This window comes from Zerene cesonia, unplaced genomic scaffold, assembly GCF_012273895.1.
Source record: "Zerene cesonia ecotype Mississippi unplaced genomic scaffold, Zerene_cesonia_1.1 Zces_u003, whole genome shotgun sequence".
Taxonomy (NCBI): domain Eukaryota; kingdom Metazoa; phylum Arthropoda; class Insecta; order Lepidoptera; family Pieridae; genus Zerene; species Zerene cesonia.
Window position 1 is genome coordinate 13,275 of NW_024045133.1, and position 21,497 is coordinate 34,771.

General features: G+C 36.7%; 2 protein-coding genes across 2 annotated transcripts in view; both read right to left on the reverse strand.

The window, feature by feature from the left end:
- Positions 1 to 2,043: 2,043 nt before the first annotated feature.
- Positions 2,044 to 2,951, reverse strand: LOC119838579 (vegetative cell wall protein gp1-like). Its single transcript, XM_038364568.1, has 3 exons — positions 2,809 to 2,951; positions 2,445 to 2,559; positions 2,044 to 2,145 (listed from the first exon to the last, which is right to left on the reverse strand). Exons 1-3 carry the CDS (start codon positions 2,949 to 2,951, stop codon positions 2,044 to 2,046), a joined length of 360 nt encoding a protein of 119 aa, XP_038220496.1.
- LOC119838545 (Kv channel-interacting protein 4-like) overlaps positions 2,500 to 21,497 on the reverse strand; it is a 24,344-nt gene continuing 5,346 nt past the window's right edge. The window contains exons 2-8 of the mRNA XM_038364523.1: positions 12,311 to 12,441; positions 11,482 to 11,551; positions 7,217 to 7,287; positions 4,965 to 5,055; positions 4,276 to 4,397; positions 2,809 to 3,398; positions 2,500 to 2,559 (exon numbers count right to left, since the gene is read on the reverse strand). Coding sequence (XP_038220451.1) covers positions 3,288 to 3,398; positions 4,276 to 4,397; positions 4,965 to 5,055; positions 7,217 to 7,287; positions 11,482 to 11,551; positions 12,311 to 12,441 — 596 coding nt within the window. The 3' untranslated portion in view covers positions 2,500 to 2,559; positions 2,809 to 3,287. The remainder of the gene's footprint in view (positions 2,560 to 2,808; positions 3,399 to 4,275; positions 4,398 to 4,964; positions 5,056 to 7,216; positions 7,288 to 11,481; positions 11,552 to 12,310; positions 12,442 to 21,497) is intronic.

Sequence of the window (21,497 nt, forward strand, 5' to 3'; positions counted from 1 at the left end):
CGAGTGGTTGGTCCAACTATTTATTATTTTAAAAGAGCAACTTCTTATAAACTGTTTCCTATTATATCCTTTCACTTATATTATTTAACTGATACGTGTAGTTTAATGTGCTAGTAGAATAAATATAATTATTTACATGGTATAAATAAAATGTTTTAGGTAAGAAATGTTGCACAAGGAATAATGATTACTTAGTATAAGATATTTGCACACCACAACAAAATAAACATTATTTTTTAAAAACAGAACACACGAGAGACGAGATGTATAAATTCATATTCATAATTTGTAAAGAAATTACTTCATTTCCTCTCTTAATATTAAAGACGCTCATAATTTGGCTTAATTAATATTTTTGTTTGAGGTTATCTGTGGATATGTTATTTTTCTGTATTTTCCTATCTTTATTACTATTTCATAAAATTATGCATGCATATTAATATGGTAATGTACGGATATAACTAGTTAAAATTACTAATAACCAAAAACTAAAATCCATAACATTTTTTCCTTGACATATAACGAAATATAAATAATATAAAAGTAATAACTTTCCGTAAAAAAATCAGTTAAAAATCATAATTTAATATCATTTAAACAAAATGTATTAACTAAAGTAAATAGAAACATAGAATATGAACATTGTAAATAGATAAATGTAACAAACGTTTCTTTTTTTTATTGTAAAAAGTTTTGGACGATTTTAAAATATGACTTAAGTAATACAATGTAGCCATAAGGTTATTGTAAAGGTTGTGCAAGCCTTTGATATTTGTTTCTTGATATCGTATTATATCCGGTAATATTGATCCTTTAATTTTTATGACCTTTTTCACTTAAGTAGTATAATTTTATTGCTTAAAGTTACGTCAAGGAAGATACATGCAGAAACATTATAATTATGTCATAATATATGAATATCATAAGAATTTGGAAATTTACTAATAAAATAGTATTGACGTTCGCTTTAAGAATAAATATTAAACGTCTTTATATTTATAATAATAGAGTTAAAGCCATTTAATTGTTCAATTTATACGCAATTAAAATAGTCATTGGATCTTGGTTTAGGTTTTCATCAAGTCACAGTCGAATGATAATTTCATTATTACACAGTTTAAATTGGACCAATAATTATTATAATATAAAGAAAACTATTTAAATATATATATATATAAGGTATATAATATATTATGTATTTAATACTAAGAGCGTTTGCAACATTTCCGAATGCAAATTTTTTAAGAATTTTGACGATATGCTCGGTAGAAGCGTCATTGTATCGATGGTAGTTTAAATAGACTCGTGTTAAGTAGAATCCTGAACTATTATAAATTTTTTTTTTTTTTTGAATAAGGGCCTTTTTAATTTTACTTAAATCACGAACCTTACGTATCCCATGTATTATACTGTCAAATTTCAATAATAAACGGACATTAAGTTTTCACATATGCATACATTTAATTGTAGAATATATTTTATGTTGATTCTTAAATTTTTCCTGAAATTAATTTTATATTATGTTATTCACTCAATTCATCGAGGTATGTGATATTTTGTTAAGCGTAACAAAGTCCATTGTTAAAAATATTTCCTCAAAGGATATGTTACAAACGCTTTCGTTACAAACAATATTAAGTAATTATATAATACTTAAAATGGACAAGCACTTTAAAGGCATTTTAGGTATGACAGTTATAATATATATTTATTTATCTTTAATTAATAATAAGTTTTATTAAATTTATACACGAATAATACGATTTGCAAGCTAGTGTTTCGTTAAGAGTCACCAGAGGAATACTACAAATGTAATTATAAAAACATAACATTAATGGAAAAGAAGTGATCACTCATTGTTAGTCTATTGTGAAGTTTTAAATTAACCACACATAATTGTTGATCAAATTTATAAAATTTTGAAGGGCAATAAATTTAATCATAGCGGAATAAGTCGGAAAGTGTTATGCTTAATTGTGTAGCTCAATTCCTCGAAAGAAAGCACAAGCTGGTAAGTTTCAAAGTATAAGTAATGAAATGGAGTTAAGTTGGCTTTTCAGCTTGCACTTTATCCTTGCGTCGTGTGGGGGGCGACGGTTTGCTGGTACGTCGCTTCGCTCGGCGCGGCGCAGCTTCCTCTGTCACCTGAAAACCAATTTGTCAATAGTAGAACACACACATAAGTTTAGATTAACGTTTATGTATTCATTTTATTACTATTCAACACTGAATACTGCATAAGACATTTTGATTTTAAAATTATTCATATAATCTAACCAAAAATAATGCGATAGATTGTCAGTATGCTATGTTCACAGGTATTGTTCGACAGATTGCAGTCTCGCGTGATAGATTATAATATAAGAGTATTCAAAAGTTACGGTCACATAGCTATAATAAGAGCTTCCACCTTCAGTTCAATCTTAAGAGGACATACCACGTACCGTGGCTGTGAGTCGCAGGGGCGCGGTGTGCGCGGGCGCGGCAGGGGAGGGTGCGGGGGGTGCGGGGGGCGCGGGGGTGGCGCTCGTCGAACCGCTGGACTGAACCGAACTACTCCTGCAAATAACACAACGTCTGCATTGAATTAATTGAAATATAAACCAGTACGTCTCTCTAATTAATTCGATGACAATAATTATTCTACTGAATTATTGGATGTAGATGTTATTAAACTAAAGGTTCAAACTGAACTCTCAAACTGTTTTTGAGAGATTGATTAAAGTTTGTGTGAATGAACTGCATGCCTCCGTGGCTGTGATGAAATAAACTATACATGTATAGTTTCAATGTTTAGCGATCAATTACCTTCGCGTTCGTGGTGGAAGTGGCGGGGGAGTAGCAGAGGAGTGACTAGATGCCCTCGAAAATGATTCCTTCTTTGCTTCCACTGATTTCGAAGACGCCTCGGATATTTGAGACTTCATCGAAACCTCTGAAGACGACCGCATAGTCTTACGTTCTTTTGCCTTCTGCGGCTCTTTTTGAATTTGGAAGCTGATTTTGTTATCTTTAGCAGACTCGTCTGAGGTTTTGGATTCAAAATTTGAACTCGATTGCGCATGTTTCGAATCTTTTTTAAACTTCGAATTCAGCTTTGCTGTTTTCGATTGGTCGAAATGGAGTTCGTTTTTTCTGGAATCAAAATAGGAGCTGGCTTCAGGCAAGTGGGGGTTGAATTCGCTTCCTTGTTCGAAGTCATCTTTGGAATTCCGTCTGTAGGGGTGCGTGGGGTTGGCGGGGTTAGGGTGGGGGTTGTGGGAGGGGGAAGAGGGTTCAGTCGAGGATCACAACACGGTGTCGAGCGTGTCTAGCGAGCGGAGGAGGGCGGGGTCGCGCGCGCACCAGCGAGCCAGCTCGTCTAGAGTCACCACGCCGTCAGCGTTGGTGTCCATTAACTGGAAGTTAAATATTTAAGATTAAGATCTCTATGTGATTGTTATATTCGAAAGCAGTTCAATAAAATAGACAGAAAATTTTCGAATTGGGCCAGCTCGCACCGGGGAAGTACCATTCCCCCACAGAAGACCTGCGTGAAATAGCATTCTGCTGTGTTTCGTTCGGTGAGGGGGGGGCCAGAGACCCATATCCTTTTCCTTACCCTTCTCAGTTATTTCCTTTATTGCTCTCGCCAATCCTTTCTTAATCCCTTCCCAATTTAAAGTCGACAATCCATTTGGAGAAGCGTAAGGTCTGCAATCGACCTTACGCCTCTCCAAATGTTTATGGGCGGTGGTAGCGCTTACCATTAGGTGTCCCACCAGCTCCATTGCCGACTGTGACATAAAAAAAATTAAAATAAAAGGTAATGAACAGAATAAAAGGAAAGAAGAAAGGAATAAACAATCAGGGTAGTTGTGAACAGGGATGATTGGAAAGACATCCTAATAACTTTTTTCTTCAATTGCAAAACGTTTAAAAAAACTTCAATCTTACAAACATTCATTGATATTTTATAAAAAAAAATCAATCATTAGAAAAAGTAAATCTTTTTAACACAGTCAAAAGTGAATTGAGAATTGTTCCCATTTGCCTCCGTTTATAACCCCGATTGACTCTTTTATTGTAATAAGTATACAATATTAGTTTATTTTTACAAAATTTCGCCAAACAAAAGGCGAGAGTAAATAGGTTTCTCTTAAGCAGACATGTCGCCACCTAGATCACTTCTACGTTCCATCAGGTAGACCTATGGTCAAATGTCTGCTTGATTTATTATTAAAAAAAAAAAAAAAACTGCTTAACAGTTTGTTGGTGTATATGCAAGGATCTCACATGGAAGATCCGGTCGACGTGTGTCTCGGCGGCGGCGCGCTGCACGGGCGGCACGGCGGCGCGGCCCAGCAGCTCGTACACGGCGCGCACCACCGCCACCATCTCGCTGCGGGAGATGCGGCCTGCGACACCACTTGGCCTACTTAGCTTGTGTTAGGGATTGTTAGAGCTCTATCATTCTAGGAAGGTGAAACCAGCAAAATTTCTAAACTGTATATGAATTAGTAGCTAATTATTTGCTAATTAGTTACCAAAACCACAATTTTGCTCGCGCCGATCACCAGATATCGCAAAATGCTGATTGTTTTGATTGATTAGGGAACGACAGGCGTACCACTCGAAGTATAGTTTCCTCTATATGTAAGTGTTTAAATATTCTGTTGGATGAATTATTTAATTTTTAGTTATATAGCATTGAAAATGCTTTATAAACAAGAAATTTTGAAAGAATAGGATTAGGATGAATAGTTGTCAGCTAAGATACAGATGTCACTTTTCAAGAGCATATGTTTTCTAGAACTCGTTTTGTCCTTCTGTAGCTGAGCGTTCTGTGTTTAATGTGTGCTTCCTATTGAATATTCGTAACTATTCTGCATTTTTTGTTTGTTTGTAGCTTGTCAGAATAATTGACAAAACTAACAAAAAAAAAACAGCTAGTGTTAAATAAAACCAAAATAAATCGAACATACCGTCTCCATCGACGTCATACAGAGCGAAAACCCAAGACAGCTTCTCTTGGCGCGAGCCGCGCGCCACGCGTGACAGGATGTCGAGAAACTCCTGCAAACGTCCACAGATATACTTACGGTCTTATATTCATAAACGTTCTATCACTAAAATGACGATATAATATGCCTATGTAAGAAATTGTTTCCATAGATCTTTTTACGAGTTAATTTTTTTTTTGGTATCACTGGCAAATCGTCAAACGCATTTATAATTAACTACTAATTAACAACTAGCTGCGCCAGGCGGTTTCACCCGCGTAAATCCGTATGCCGTAGGAATATCAGGATAAAAATTTGCTTATATGTTATTCGAGTTGTCCAGCTGTCTACGTACCAAATTTCATTGCAGTCAGTTCTTTAGTTTTATCGTGAAAGAGCAACAAACACACACACATACTTACAAACTTTCGCATTTATTATTTTAGTAGGATAATAGCATATCTAAATACGGAAATAAATAAAAAATTGGATCTGAAAAACATAAATAAGTAGTTATGTTTGTCAGATCAATATGGTATAATAGATTAATCGAAATGATAGATTAATCTACCTATTGTTTGCAAGCCGACCTCTGAATTCAACCATAACCATAAACAAAATAGTATGAATGATTGGGATTGTGTTTTCATTTACTATAGTTATCTTCCTTTTTCCTTGTAATGTTGGGTACATCTGCCATAGGATTAAGCTTATGTCTACTTGCCTATATTACTTAACCAATGTTATATTTGCGATCTGTCGATGTATGTATGTATGTTAGTAAATAAATAAATGTGTTTTATTAGAGTCTACTTGAACTAATTTTAGATATTGTCGTCTCGTAAGAACTCATGAAAACCGCCGATGCTCCATCTTATTTTTAAATGCAGTTTAAAATTTTAAAGTCCCGTTTAATCAGAGACATAACTAACATAATTCAAAAGCAATCCCTGAATGGAAAATATCCAATTTGCTTGAAATCATAAAAATTACATTCGAGAGTAGTGCAGCGCCATTGCGGCTGTAAAACGAAATGAAATGGATATATTCAGCCCGCTCCCACACACCGCTGCGCGTACTTCCGTCTCTTTCGCACGACTCATAAAAGCACCCGTATGATGGATTTTACAGTCAAAGGATTGGTTTTTTATGTTTGAAATAAAATATATTTTTTTCTCGTGGCGTTTTTGTGACTTGGCCTTATTTAGATATATGTGGTTCGTATCACGCTTTGAAATTTATTTCACGATTAGAGCTTCTGAAATTCATGAAGTGTGAAGGGTGTTAATGCTTTTAATTGGGTTTTGTATTGTAAGTAGTTTAGTTTAAGGAGACTTAATGAGCTGGGAGCGTGTTTTAACATATAGCAAATGATCCTTTATATTAAAATAAAGACAATTCGAGCGGATTTAATCTACTCTAATATTATAAAGATGTAAAGGTTGTGAAATCTACTTAAATTGCGAGTGTGTGACGTTGTAGTCCTTCGTTTTTTAATAAATGTTTCCACAATAAAAATGCCTATTTAGCTCTGCAGAATATAAATGGTTCTTCGGCTATTCAGTGTTGAATCTGCTTTGAATATATTCGTATGTAATTTGCAGTTATATCTCGGAAAAGGGTGAAATCTCAGCGACACTATCATGTATACATTATGTAGATCGCTGTCCATCAAATATCGTTATTGGGCACCGATATCCGCATCGATTCCCGCACCGATATCCGCACCGATACCCAAACCGATACGGAAATGAGTGGCGAAACCAATATCCATTATCCTTTAGACCGTTTTTAGGTACTAAGACATGGATTTATATGCAAAAATAAAAATTATTCTAAGCTTCCTACTAAAAAGTTAATGGATGTATGTTTGTTACTCTTTCGATTTTGATGATACTTTGCAGTGCTGTAGCTTATATACCAGAATTACACATAAGCTTGATTGCTTTTACTGTACTATATATTATGCTATATACCTGCTTTGACCCACGATCTGTAGTCAAACCGCGCGGCACTACTAGTTTAAGTATTTTGAAATATTCCATTAATTTACATTCACTTCTATTAAACTCCGAAATCTCATCAAAACTGGTTGAATAACACAGAACTTTAAGCAGGCATCAAAAAATAAAGAAACACACTTCTTCTGCCAACGTACTTATATCGGATATCTCTACCAATCAACGGATAAAAAAACATTTTAAGTTGCATACTTGACAACTTAAATAACTTACTTCGAAATTAAGTTTCCCGCGCTGCTTGTGTTTTATCGTGTTAAACACATAATGAGCGTATTGCGTGGCGTCTGGAACGAAAATAAAACAATTTTAAAATTATTAATCTGTGCTAATATTATAAAGCTGAAGAGTTTGTTTGTTTGTTTGTTTGAACGCACTAATCTCAGGAACCCATTTGAAAAATTCTTTCAGTGTTAGATAGCCCATTTATTGAGAAAGGCTATAGGCTATATATTATGTACTATGGGCGAAGCCGGAGTAAATAAACCAAATGACTATATTTAATAAAAACCTAAACTGCTTTCAAATTGTCTGCGCTAGGACAAATTTTTTCATAAAAATCGATTAACAGAGTAAAAAGTTCTTAAGTAACAAACACAAAAAATACAGTTCAATTGGTAACCTTTCTTTTGAAGGCAGTTAAAAAACTAGCATCATACTTATTATCCTACCTCACCTAATTCCTATCCCAATTACATTTAGATCTAGTTTATTGTTTAACAATAAAATTTTGCTTGGTGAGGTGAGGGAGGTGCGACTCCAGCTTCTAAAATGGGACCAAATGAATTCGTTATCAATATTAATGTCGGAGAATTTAAATTACCCCCCCACAATTAATTAAAATCAGGATTTGAATATACTAGGGTGAGATGACTCAGTGCGCACAACTAGCGCAGTCGATGGTAGTACAGAGACTAGCCTTCGAACTACTGACTCAAGGAATATAAACCATTGCATGGCTTGTAACCCCATGCACTTAATATGAACACTTTACTCTATATCATACAGTACATTCTAATAGGAATGTATAGACACACAATGTTTAATTCTCTCACATGACTCAACCAAAAGCGTCGAAAAATTATCAAAAAGTGCGAGTAAAACCGCTGTTTCTCTACGTGAGAGTTGAGCACGCTTAGGTACGAATTGGTACTACATCTCCACAAAAAACCGACGTGATATGGTCCCGGTCTCGAACCCCGACTTATCGACTTTGAAGTCCGAGGTTGTCACCACTGAGCCACTTTTAACACACACGGCTTTTTTAACTAATTCTTCATTAATTAATATTAAAAAGATATTCCATTTTTAACAACTGACAACCTCTTTGGGCCAGTACTTATCGCGTGAGCGAACCGAGTAGTCCTAGATAAAATTCCCAAAAAAGTGCTTCTAGAAAAGGTCTAAATGAATAAATACATTTTCAAGTTTGAGTTTGGATCCATGAAACAGATGTATGTATAATGCATCTGCCCCAGACCCCCCAAGGGTTACACCTTTTCTCATATTGTCTATATTTTGTGAAAAATTCATCCCTAACCAATACAAAGATATGTCATCTTTGGCGGGACCGCATCATCTCTTATTCAGGGCTCCAGCGGGCCGCTTCAACTTCAATTTAACGCTCTTTACGATCTCCCATTGGGCATAACCTCAATATACAGGAATACATTGCTGGGCGAAGAGGTGAGCGTTTGCGTTTCGCGTGTTGTGGAGCCGCAATGTATGCTCTTGCGGGTAGTTGTACAAAGTTTCGATGGGTGATGCCGTTGCGTTTATTATTCAGGTCAAGTATTTTTGGTGGTTTGGAAATTAGTTTCGGGCTTTGAAATGGAACGCAGTTGTGGCACTGCAAACATTAAATTGAGTTTTTATTCACCAGTTTTTATAAGCTTCATCTGTATTTTATATTTTTAAATTGAAAATGAGTAAAAATCAAAACAAATAAAACTTAGTATTTTCTAGTGTTTGATTTTACGCGAGTATTATACATTTAGAAATTAAAAAAAATTTAACGGATTTTAAGTCGTCTTTACAGTCTCCCCATGACCACGCTCGCTGTAAAGTGTTCGAAATGTCGGGTTAATAATATTATAATGAATAAATCGCGTTTAAAATCCGTTATAAAGTTTTTAATTTCCAAAAAAAACATCCTTACAAATAAAGCTTCACGTTGCGAGGATTAGACCAAATTTAAATGAGACCGCAGGGGAGGTACTTGCTTTCAAATAAAAAAGAGTCATAAAATCGGTTCACCCAGAAAGTTCTGAAACCCAAAACAACCTGTACCATTTTTATCCATTCGCTTATAAGTACAAGTCTGTAAGATTTATTTCGATCCTCGTAATTGGCACACTTTTAAAATAACAAACATAACAATACGCACTTTAAAATTCTATTCAATCTGTGAACAAAAAGAGCAAAATAAACTAATAATTCAGGTAATAGTTAACACTGCTATAATGCTGGTTCGTTAAAACTTCCCACATGGCTGCGTCTCAAGCGAAGTTGGTTCACTTATTATTGTTTATTATATGTATTGGAGCCCCATAAATTAATGATTTTTAGTTTTTTTTTATGTCACCGTCGGCATTGGAGCTGGTGGGTCGCCTGATGGTAAGCGTTACCACCGCCCATGTACATTTGGAGAGGCGTAAGGTGGATTGTAGACCTCACGCCTATAATGAATTGCTACCTTCAAATTGGAAAGGGATGAAGAAAGGAATGACAAGAGGAAAAAAGGAAAGGACTGGGAAGAGTAAGGAAAAGGCCTCCGGCTGCCGAACGAAAAACAGCAGAATGCTATTTCACGCCGCTCTCCTGCGCGGGTGTGGTACTTCCTCAGTGCGAGCTGGCCCAATTCGTGCAGAAGCGTGCTCGACTCCCACATACAAGAGTAAAGTATATTATAAATATGAAAGTCTGTTTGGTTGGATGTTTGTCCGGCAATCACGCTGAGGATACAACAGGTCTGAGGATTCCCACGTCGTATATTACTTAAATTCTTTCTTAATAAATGAATAATTCAACATAAAATAATTTTTCAATTAAGACCTACCTACATTAGTCTCTTTTACTATTCCTGATATTAGCGCTTTCAAACAATTAAACAAACTTTAGTTTTATATGATTAGTATGATGAAAAGACAATTTAAATTATAATTCATATTTTTGAGAGTGTGGTTGACTGCCTTTCAAATTGGCTAGTCTAGAATAATACACATTATTTTAAGATCGCAAGTATCGCCGCGTGGTACAGCTAGTGAATGATATCGCTTCAAACATTCCGACTTGAAGAGTCCCTCGTCGTACCTCGTCCCTAATACTTCGCAAGTTTGAACAAAGGTAAGTTGCTTGATAACTTAAGAACACAACTTATTAGCCGGGATTCAGTGTGTTGCGAGCCACTATTGTACTCGTAAAGAAACATTAACTCAGCTAGAGTTAATTTCTTAACACATATCAAAAAGGTTGCTATATTGCCAAGAGTTAATAAATAATAAAAAAATATATTTTATAAAATTGCGCTGTTTCCCAAATAAAACTTTTTTTGGATAATGAGATGAACAGTGATGGGACTAACTTTTTTAATCATCATTATCAGCCCATATATGTTCCCACTGCTGGGACACAGGCCTACTATGAGGGTTCAGGCCGTGATCCACCACGCTGGCCAAGTGCGGTTTGGTAGATGTCAAATGTCGTCGAATTTTTTTAATCTTGGACATGCCGGTTTCCTCACGATGTTTTCCTTCACCGTTTTAAGCAGTGGTGATGTTATCTATATGCGCAGATAAATTGAAAAATCAATTTATTGCCTGCACGCTCGCCCGGTCTCGAACCCCGACTTATCGATTTTGAAGTCCGAGGTTCTCACCACTGAGCCACCACTGCTGTAAAACTTAAAAAAAAAAATAATAATCGCCTCAAGATAGTGGTTTTGTTATAATCTGTCTAATTTTAAGCCATCACATCTTCTTTTTCTTCCTCTTCTTCAAACACGTCCTTCCTCTGCTACCTCTGCTTTTAACACGCCCATTTTTGTCACGTAAGACATGTATGGTGATGGTGACAAGACATGTATGGTGTGACACGTGAGATACATCTGATATGGGAGCTGGTAGATCGCTTTATGGTAAACGACCAGCTCCGTCCATAAACACTTGCAGAGGCTATATATAAAATGGCTAGCCAACTTTAGGAACGGACCAGAAAGGGTAAGGAAAAGGATATAGGCATCCGGCTACCCCACTCACCGATAGAAATACAATAGAATGCCACTATTTCATGCTGGTCTTCTGTAGAGGTCTTTCCCCGGAGCTGGCCCAATTCGTGCTGAAGCGTGCTCGACTCCCACACTTAATGATAAACTTAGTCATCTTACAAGTTATCAGCCCGAAAGAAATGACGGAAGAAATAAGCATCTGGCTCGTGGATTTTCTTATTTCTTTCTAAAACTAGCTATTGGTTATACCACTTACCGCCAAGAGGAAAGAATTGGCAGAATATATTCTTAAATGCCTCCTCGTCCACGACGCCTGTGGGACATTCCTGTAATTGAAAAGATACGTCATATTATAATACATCAAGTTGTTTATCCTAAATACAGGTTGCTAGGCAACCTAGCCAACAAAACCTAGAAAGCATTGGCTCAATGGATTGTTGTTGATTGTAGCCTATTTACATACAATGTCCATTTTAAAACTTGATTATTACAAAACTGACTAAACAACCTCGATAGGAAGGACATATCTTTTGTATACTAGGCCGCCATACACCAGGCTACTCATATTGAATGGCGTTCAGATATCATTGCGTTGTGACTATTTGTACTAACAAGGTATACAGTAATTTTGAACGTATAAGATAGAAAGAGATAGCGACTAGATCAAACTGCACCATTTGCCTTAATTTGTCCCCAACAATTTGTATGTGCTGTCTACCTCTTTTTGATTATTATGTCATAGTGGCTCAAGCAGGCTTCAAACAGGTAATGCTTGAAGCCTCAGTTTATGGACCAATCTAAATATATCTAACTCAACGCTGACTGACTGACATAGTGATCTATCAACGCACAGCCCAAACCACTTTACGGTTCGAGCTGAAATTTGTTATGCAGATGTTATTACGTAGGCATCCGCTAAGAAAGGCTTTTGATAAATTCTATCCCCATAAAAATAGAGTATGATAGTTTGTACCATGATAAATTAAGCGCGAGCGAAACTGCGGGCAACAGCTATTGCCCGAAGCAAAACACATAAACACTATAATCCCTCGTGTAGCAACAGGGCAGCATGAACCCCCGGGTACCTGCTTGAAGCCGCGGTACATCAGCTTGATCTCGTGCTGGCTAAAGCGCGTGGTGGAGGCGAGTGTGGCGGGCGGCTCGGGCCGGTAGCGCGCGCCCACCGCCCACAGACCCGCGTCCTCGCACTCCTCGTCTGTAACAATGTTGCCAGCTATATCTATCACACTATCACACTTATATTATAAATGTGAAAGCTTTTTTGTTTAGATGTCTATCCCGCTGCAACTACTGAAAGGATTTCGATGTGTTGGTATACAGACAGGGTATGAGCTGACTTGAGTGATAGGATACTTTTTATACCAATTAACTCCCTTGGGATAAAACAGGAATTTTGATACTTTGTACGAGCGTCTAGTATAGAATAAATCTGAAGAGTTTGATTATTGGGTTGAACGCGCTAATCTAAAAGATTTTCACGATTTTCTTTCGGTTTTAGATAGCACATTTATCGTGAAAGGCTTAAGGCTATAACGTCAGGTACTACGTGGGCAAAATGGCAGGGCACAGCTTGTTACAATTTATAGCGTAATGTCAAACAGAACGCATGCTTAGCGCGCGTCAGAGCGCTTGACTCCACGCTATGTACGCGTTTTATTTTTGTATGATAGGGCAGCGCTGGACCATGATCTCGCCCCTTTCTATGGTAGTGGCTAGCATCGAGCTGACGTGTCGCCTAGTGTAACACGAACCACGCCGCCCATAAGCACCCAATCCGCAAGGAAGTGAATGTGTTGCTGTCCCTAAAATAATGATTAGGGGGTTTAAGCTTCCTAAACAGTACGGAAAAGTTTGATGGTAAGCTGAGATGTGGCCTAAAAAGTATCCGTTCACTCTTCTATCTGACCAAACTATTAGCGCGTAGAACAAGTCGGCGTCATAACGCAGCGTCTGCGGAACAATTTCAGCAAGTACCCGTGGCCCTTTCACCAATGCTGCTCGATGGAACACAGTGGGGTTTTAATCGGTTGGAATCCGAAAAGCCTCTTTCCCGGAAGCCGTTGGTATCTATGCAAGATTCCTCCATGAAAGTAAGGTTATCTGTATACGGTTATAATAGTTTTGTTTTATAGCCAAAAATGTTTACCAGAAATGATATATCCTGCTAATATTATAAATGCGAAAGTTTGTAAGGATGTGTGCGTGTTTGTTGCTCTTTCAAGCAAAAACTACTGAACCGATTACAATGAAATATAGGCTACTTTTCATCCCTTATACGGACATAGACTAGGCGTTGTTACGGTTTGGCAAAAAACGCGGGTTCGAATCCCACCTTGTGATAAATTTCTTCCTATATTTTATAAAAATTTCTCAACTTTACGTTTATAATATTAGTGGGATTAATAAAGCAGACTTTGAAATAAGTATGTATTCGTCGATTTTGTAGCTAGATCGATAAAAATAATTGTAGTATACAAGAACAAAGTCATAGGGAGAAAGCCACTGCTATAAGTTTTCCCCACCGGCCCGCGGAACCCCAAACGCGGGGCACAAATTAAAGAGCATCTCTCATCTTGACCCAGTTCCGTATGTTTGTTTGTGATGAACAAAGGAATGGTTTCGTCGCACATTTTTGTGTGTTTGACCGACTGCGAGCCAACCTGGGACGCTCCGTTGATTGAAAACTTTATGAAAGCTTCTCAAAAGTTGTGGATTTTTACAACTTGGTTATATTTTAAGAAACTGAAATATCTATGATTCCATTCGGCATTAAGCTTACGCGGAAATAAGTGAAGTCCCGCTTCGCCTAGAGGGGTATGGGGGATATGATATACATCCGTTTCACTGATTTTTTCTTTTTAGACCCATAGGTGATCAGCCCGCTGTGTCCTGCCAGACTGTTACATTTTTTGTACGTCCCCACCGGGAATCAAACTCGAGACCCCTCGGCTCACACGTTAACCACTGCACCAAGAGTGCGGTCGTATGCCCAAATATCTATGAACCTATTTATTTACTTTCGTTTGAAATATTTTTTTATAATTGCGAACTAATATTATAATTACTTTTTTATAACACTTCAAATATTTTAAATGCAATAGTAACTATGTCTGTCTGTCTCTTCTTCACGCCCAAACCGCTTATCCGGTTTTCATGATATTTGGTACAGGGATGAAAGGATACTTTTTATCCCGGATGTCGAGGAAAATTCGTGCTTTTTTGATTACACGGACGAAACCGCGGGGCGCAGCTAGTGTGTATAGAAAAGCAAATGGGTTGTGTTGTGTGCTTTATTTAAATGTCTGCTATTTACTCGTATTATAGCAAAACTACCACATGTATACCCTTCCCAGTCCTTTCCTTCATTCCTCTCGTCAATCCTTTCTTCATCCCTTTCCAAACCTCGCCAAATGTTCATGGGTGGCGCTAGCGCTTACCATCAGGCGAGCCACCAGCTGCATTTCCGACAATGACATAAAAAAAAATCTTTAATAACTTCCGGGTTCCAGATAGAACACAATATGTGAGGTTTCCCATATATTCAGGGAACACCCAATCAGGAGACCACGAATGCTATTATTAATGTGTATATGAACACATCATTACAATTCAATTGACAGTCAATTTCAATTTATTTATTTACTAGACGCACGTCCCTATGTTCCCACTGCTGGGACACAGGCCTCCTATGAGGGTTCAGGCCTTTTGACTTTTGATTCTTGGACATGCCGGTTTCCTTACCTCTCCTCACTCCTCATATATATACATAATCTTCCATCTTATCCACATGTGCAGTAAAATTTAAAAATCAATTTATTTCATGCACGCTTACCCGGTCACGAACTGAGCCACCACTGCTTTAGGGAGCATTTAATCCGGATAAAAAATATCCTAACACCCAAGTCACCCCATACCCGATCTGTATACCAAATTTCATCAAAATCCGTTGCGTAGATTCAGCGTGATTGACGGACAAACATCCAAATAAATAAACTTTCACATTTTTAATATTAGTGTGATTATTTACTGCACTAAAACAAAAAACAATGTCACTTAATACTAAACAATTGGCGGTCTTATCGCTATATAGCGATTTCTTCCAGACAACCAGTAATAAATTCGATTATTGTAACGTATATATTTATTGTTAGAACTAAACCAAATTTAAATGGAACCTGGCAGGCACCAGCTTCCAAATAAAAAAAGAATCCAAAAATCGATTCGCCCAGTAAAAAGTTATGAGGTTTCACAAAGATATACCTTCCACACACAGAGGCTACTTTAGAAATTTAAACACATTTTAACGGATTTTAAACGCGATTTATTCATTATATTATTAACCCGACGTTTTGAACACTTTACAGCGAGCGTGGTCACGGGGAGACTGATATGTTATGACTATCATAATCGAGTTAATTAATAATATAATGAATAATAAATCGCGTTTAAAATCCGTTTAAAAGCTTTTAATTTCTGGATGTATAATACTCGCGTAAAATCATATACAAGAAGATACTACAGGGGCTACTTTACACCCGTATACCATTTTCTTTATTTTTATTTTTTTATGTCATCGTCGGCAATGGAGCTGGCGGGTCGCCTGATGGCAAGCGCTATCAACGCCTGTGTATATTTCCAGAGGCGTGAAGCCGATTGCAGAATTTACGCCTCTACAAATAAATTGCCGATTTCAAGCTGGAAAGGGATTTAGAAAGGATTGAGGAATAAAGGAAAGTAATGGTCCATTCTCTTTTCCTTACCCTAAGGAATATGGACCACGCGACTGACGCTGCGGCTTTCAGCTAGTGTGCTATTTATTAGAACCTGATAAAAATTAAAAATCTCCTCACAAATTCTCCAATTTAAAAGATAAAGCCTCCCACTAACCTAAAAAATAAAACATTATAAACTCGAAAGCAAGAATAGCACTTGAATCAGCCTAGGTCTAGTGCTAGACTTAAGTCAAGATTATGTTAATATTGTAGGATCGAACCGTGTCTGGGGTCATCGTTGGTTTATTTAAACAACCCTCAGCAGTCTGACTGCACTACAGATTGAGGTCGCGTTGATAATTGATTATTATTTTAACAGAAACATGCTTAAATGAGTTTAGAAGGCAAATATTGAATTGTATATTGCAGCGTTTTTTAAATAATCGATTTAAATTCGAAATAATCGATTTTACGAAACAATATTATTCGCCTATGTTGTAAATAACAAAGATATTTATCCGTTACGGTTTGATTCAAGCACTTGTTCAATCGAGTTTTGAAATTGTCTACTACTAGCGGTTTGCCCAGCCTTCGCGCGTGGTACTTGTTTTATTTATTTATTTTTATTTATTTATTTACACTTTATTGTGCTGGCATATACAACGCATCCTTAAAATAAATATCTTAAAACTAAACCAGCACAGCGGGCGGCCTTATCACTAAAGAGTGATCTCTTCCAGGCAACCAACTGTGAAAAAGTAATATATAACTATACTTGTGTTACTCATGAAGATGTAGCTTTGTAATGTTGAAGCAGCTACAATATTATTTAGTTAATATAACTACATATTATAAAACAAAGTCGCTTTCCCCGTCCCTATATATGCTGAAATCTTTCCTAACTACGAAACGCATTTTAATGGCGTTTTTTTTATAGATAAAGTGATTCAAGAGAAAGGTTTATATGTATAATAACATATATTATACTACTCCGAGTAACTCGTGCGAAGCCGCCGGCAAAAGCTAGTTACTTTATATTCGAAGCAACATATTTAGTTTATAAATAGCCTTTTTGTGTGAAACCAGGACAAGCGACTTGTTTTTTCATATCCTTTTTATCATATCCATATCCTTTTCCTTACCCTTCCCAGTCCTTTCCTTTATTCCTCTCGTCAATCCTTTCTTAATCCCTCTTCAATTTGAAGTCGGCAATCCATGTATAGAGGCGTAAGGTCTGTAATCGACTATGCAAATGTCCACGGGCGGTGGTAAAGCTTAACATCAGGCGACCCATCCATCGCCGACGATGACATAAAAAAGACGATTCCGGGTGAACGCCTAGTTATTCTACGATTATATAATATTGTTTAAACTCTGAAGCTCTATGCGAAAGTCATGAATATGTAACGACGCCCCGACAGAATCAACGTTAAAGTTATTTTAGGTCTATTTCTAGGTTCAACAGCACGTTGGTGAGAAAGTTATCTACTGAATTTATTCTTTGTCTTCCGCTAACAACGTTTATCATGGTAAAATACACGTATCGAGATTATGATCTGCTAGTTCCGGGATCAAGATTCCTGTTTTATCCCAAAGGAGCATTTAATCGGGTTAAAATTTTCCAGTCTCCCTGTGACCACGCTCGGTGTGTTCGAAAAGTCAGGTTAATAACATAATGAATAAACCGCGTTTAAAATCCGTTTAAAAGTTTTTAATTTCTAAATGTATAATACTCGCGTAAAATCAAACATAAGAAAATACTAAAAAGTATCCTATCACCCAAGTCAGCTCATACCCTGTCTGTATACCAATTTTCATCAAAATCCGCTCAGTACTGACAAATATCCAAACGAATAAACATTCACATTTATAATATTAGTGTGATAATGTGAAGCGTGATCTTGGTACAAAATTCTTTCGAATCCGAATGAAGAGAAACTATAAATAAATTGCAGGGAAAACGGGAAGATACCTTTACTTTAATACTAGTTTTATAAAATACATGCAGCGTGGAGTCTGTGCAGCGTGAAAACATTAAAAAAGGACCTGACGTAAACTTTCTTTATTTCTAAACATGTGCAACACAGGTTCTCGTTGGGGGTCTCTTATCATTTCATACAGGTGCCGTGATACATATGTAACTTATAGCCCTCCTCCTTCCATAAATGGGCTATCTATCATAGAAATAATTTTTCAAAGAGGACAGTAGTTCCTGATATATCACAATTTATATTAATATAAATTGTATTATAAAACAATGAGTAGGCGTAAACAAAAACTCAAGGACGAATAATCCATGGATTACAATAATTTACCATCCAAAAACAGTATCGAAGCTATTTTTAGTTATAAGCTGAAATATTTAAATGTACAAATTCAGTTATTCAATATTCAGTGATCGAAGCGGCCGCCATTTTATAAATTCCAACAATCGTAGATACGTGACTGTGTAGCATTTTGCATACAAACGATACGAAAATCCTACTATAATATTATAAATGCGAAAGTGTGTGTGTTTGGTACGTTTTCACGTTAAAAACTACTGAACCAATTGCAATGAAATTTTGTACGTAGACAGCTGGACAACTTGAATAACATATAGCTAACTTTTTATTCCGATATTCTACAGGATACGGACTTATACGGGTTCAGTAAAAATGTTTAAGCCTTCATCTTTCTTTATTTCATTAGATTTTCGCCCCGTTTTCACCCGAGTTAGAGTTAGCCTATGTCAATAAGTGTAATTGCAGCTTTCTAATGGTGGAAGTATTTTTGAAATCGGTCTAGCGGTTCACGCGTGATGGCCAAGGGAAATAGGGATTAATTTATATTTATATAGAGTATATATTATATAACAAGCCGTGTGCTGAAATATAGTACATATGCGATAGATAAAATCACACATTGGTAACATCACCACTGCTCGAAACGGTGATGGAAAACGTCGTGAGGAAACCGGCTGGATGTCCTAGACCTAAAAGTTCAACGGCATGTGGCATCTGCCAATCCGCAATTGGCCAGCGTGGAGTCCCAGCAGTGGGAACATGGCTGATGATGATATGATATGATATGATAGTGTCTTCTAGTCTTGTGGTATGTTTGACATGGGATTAGATAAATCGTCGTTCGGCTTAAATCATATCATGAATAAAACGCTTTAAAATCCTTTAAAAAGTCTTTAATTTCGCGAAAAATCAAACACAAGAAAATATTGTTTCGTTTCGTCTAATTTTAACAGGAACATAATTATATAAGACTGAATTATTTTTTTGCTACTATCAATCGATTTTCAGTAAATCGCGTCTTATTTGTGTGTGTAGTGTTGAGTACACGTGTGTGCGTGCGGCCCCGTGTACCGACAGAGCCGGCGATTCGTTGATCGTATGAATGTATGAATGTGTGCGTGCGTCTTTTCAGCTTTGTGGTCCCAATTAATTTCTTCTAACAATATTATAGTGAAAGTGGAAGCCGAGTAATATATCTGAAGTGCCACAGAGCAGAAAATTGGGAACGCACTCGAGGGACGCTTCGTTGTTATTTTCATTGTGATGTTAATTAAAATAGTATTTCCTTACATAAAAGAAAGCTAACACTGCATTTATTTTATTTTCTTTATTTGCGACACAAACCATTGTACATTAAAATTCACAAATAAAACATAAACAAAAAATATAATGTTTCATTTTATAATAATATACAATCAATTCAATTGCTTTTATAAATACCACTAGCTGTGACCCGCGGTTTAAACCGCGTAAGTCCGTATCCCGTAGGAATATCGGTATAAAAAGTGCCTATGTGTTATTTTAGTTGTCCAGCTATCTACGAAGCAAAATAGTATTATTATTCACCAATAGATGTCAGGAAAAAAAAACACGAATAAAACACGAATATGACATCTTCTAAAAAAGATTCCTAGCTAGATCGATTTATCGCCCCCGAAACCCCCTATATACTAAATTTCATGAAAATCGTTGGAGCCGATTCCGAGATTCCAATTATATAAGAATTGCTCGTTTAAAGGTATAAGATATTTGAACCCGCGTCATTTGACGTACCATGACAAACGGTAAAAGACGGTAAGGACTACAATTTTAACCGTCTTCCAAAAATACGTTTTACGGTTCTTATACAGCAACTTTTTGTCTTTGTTACCTCATAACTTATGACTGGTTGAACCGGTTTTGATAAAAATGTTTTTTCCGTTGCGAAGCCATTATTACGTAAAAACATAATGGATATTTTTTCCCGAGTCAGATAAAACTATCGAAAGCTAGTTGAAAATAAAAACGCTGTGAGAATAAAACATTATTTCCAAAGCAAAACAAGAGAGCAAGTGTGATCACTTGCCTCTCAGCGAAATTGCAGCGTTTAGTGCACGAAGTCGTTTCTGTTGTTTTAATGAGGTTCAACCACTGAAAAATACATTGTGTTTCTAGCGGATGTGTGTGTGTGTTTTTTTTTTAATTATAGAGGGGAAAAATACTTTTAAGTGTCCTCAGGTCTCGATTTCGCAGTCCATACCGACTAAAAAAACCCTCTTTCTTCTTTAGTCCATATCCCCGAGGGACGGCCGTGAGGCTTTACTTCACGGGGGGACAGACAGCACGAGCTTTTCCTCTTACTTTAATCTGGTTCAACCACCGAAAAATACAGTGTGTTTCTTAAGAGTGTGTGTGTGTGTGCGTGTGTGTGTGCTTGTACTTGCTACATACACATCTATATACGTATAACTAATAATTAAATAATATGTAAAAATAATTCCCTATTTCCCTTGGTCACGCGATCACGTGAGAACGGCAGGACCGATTTCAATAATTCTTTCACCATTAGAAAGCTGCGATCACACTGAGTAACATAGGCTATATATGTACTAGAGTGAGCCCGGAGCAGCTACTAATTTAAACAATACATTTTTTAACATTTTCCCGCCTTCAAACTGTCAGAGCTAGCCCACATTTAAATGTACCCACACGGGAGTCACCAGCTTTTGAAATAAAAAAAAGAATAATCACAACCGTTTCACCCAGCAAAAAGTTATTAGGTGACAAATACAGTCAAATTAAAACCAATTAAAATCACACCAATTCACAAGAACGCAGTAAAAAACTTCACAAGCGCGATTCAGAAGCCGGTTGCAGCTCGCAGCATTCAAAACTGAATGAGAACACACGTCACTATCGACCTGTATAATTATGTCAACAATATTTCTCCCGCAGTGCGTTGCTACTCGGCTTGTTATAAAATCTACAACGTGTGTATGTATTCAGAGTTGAACTCGCTTGCTGTGTTTCGGTTTTTCTCATCTTTCTCAGTCCATTCCTTCTTTCCAACAGCCAAACCTTTCCTTATCCCTTACACCTTCAAAGTGGACAGCGCATTCGCAGACGCACTACCTCTGCTCTGTTCACAGATGATCGCTTATCATCAGGCGAACCACCAGCTCACTAGCCTGCTATGACATAATAAAATATAGTTTAAAAAAACTAAAAAACACGCTTTTCAAGCACATCAAACTAAAAACTATAAAATAATAATT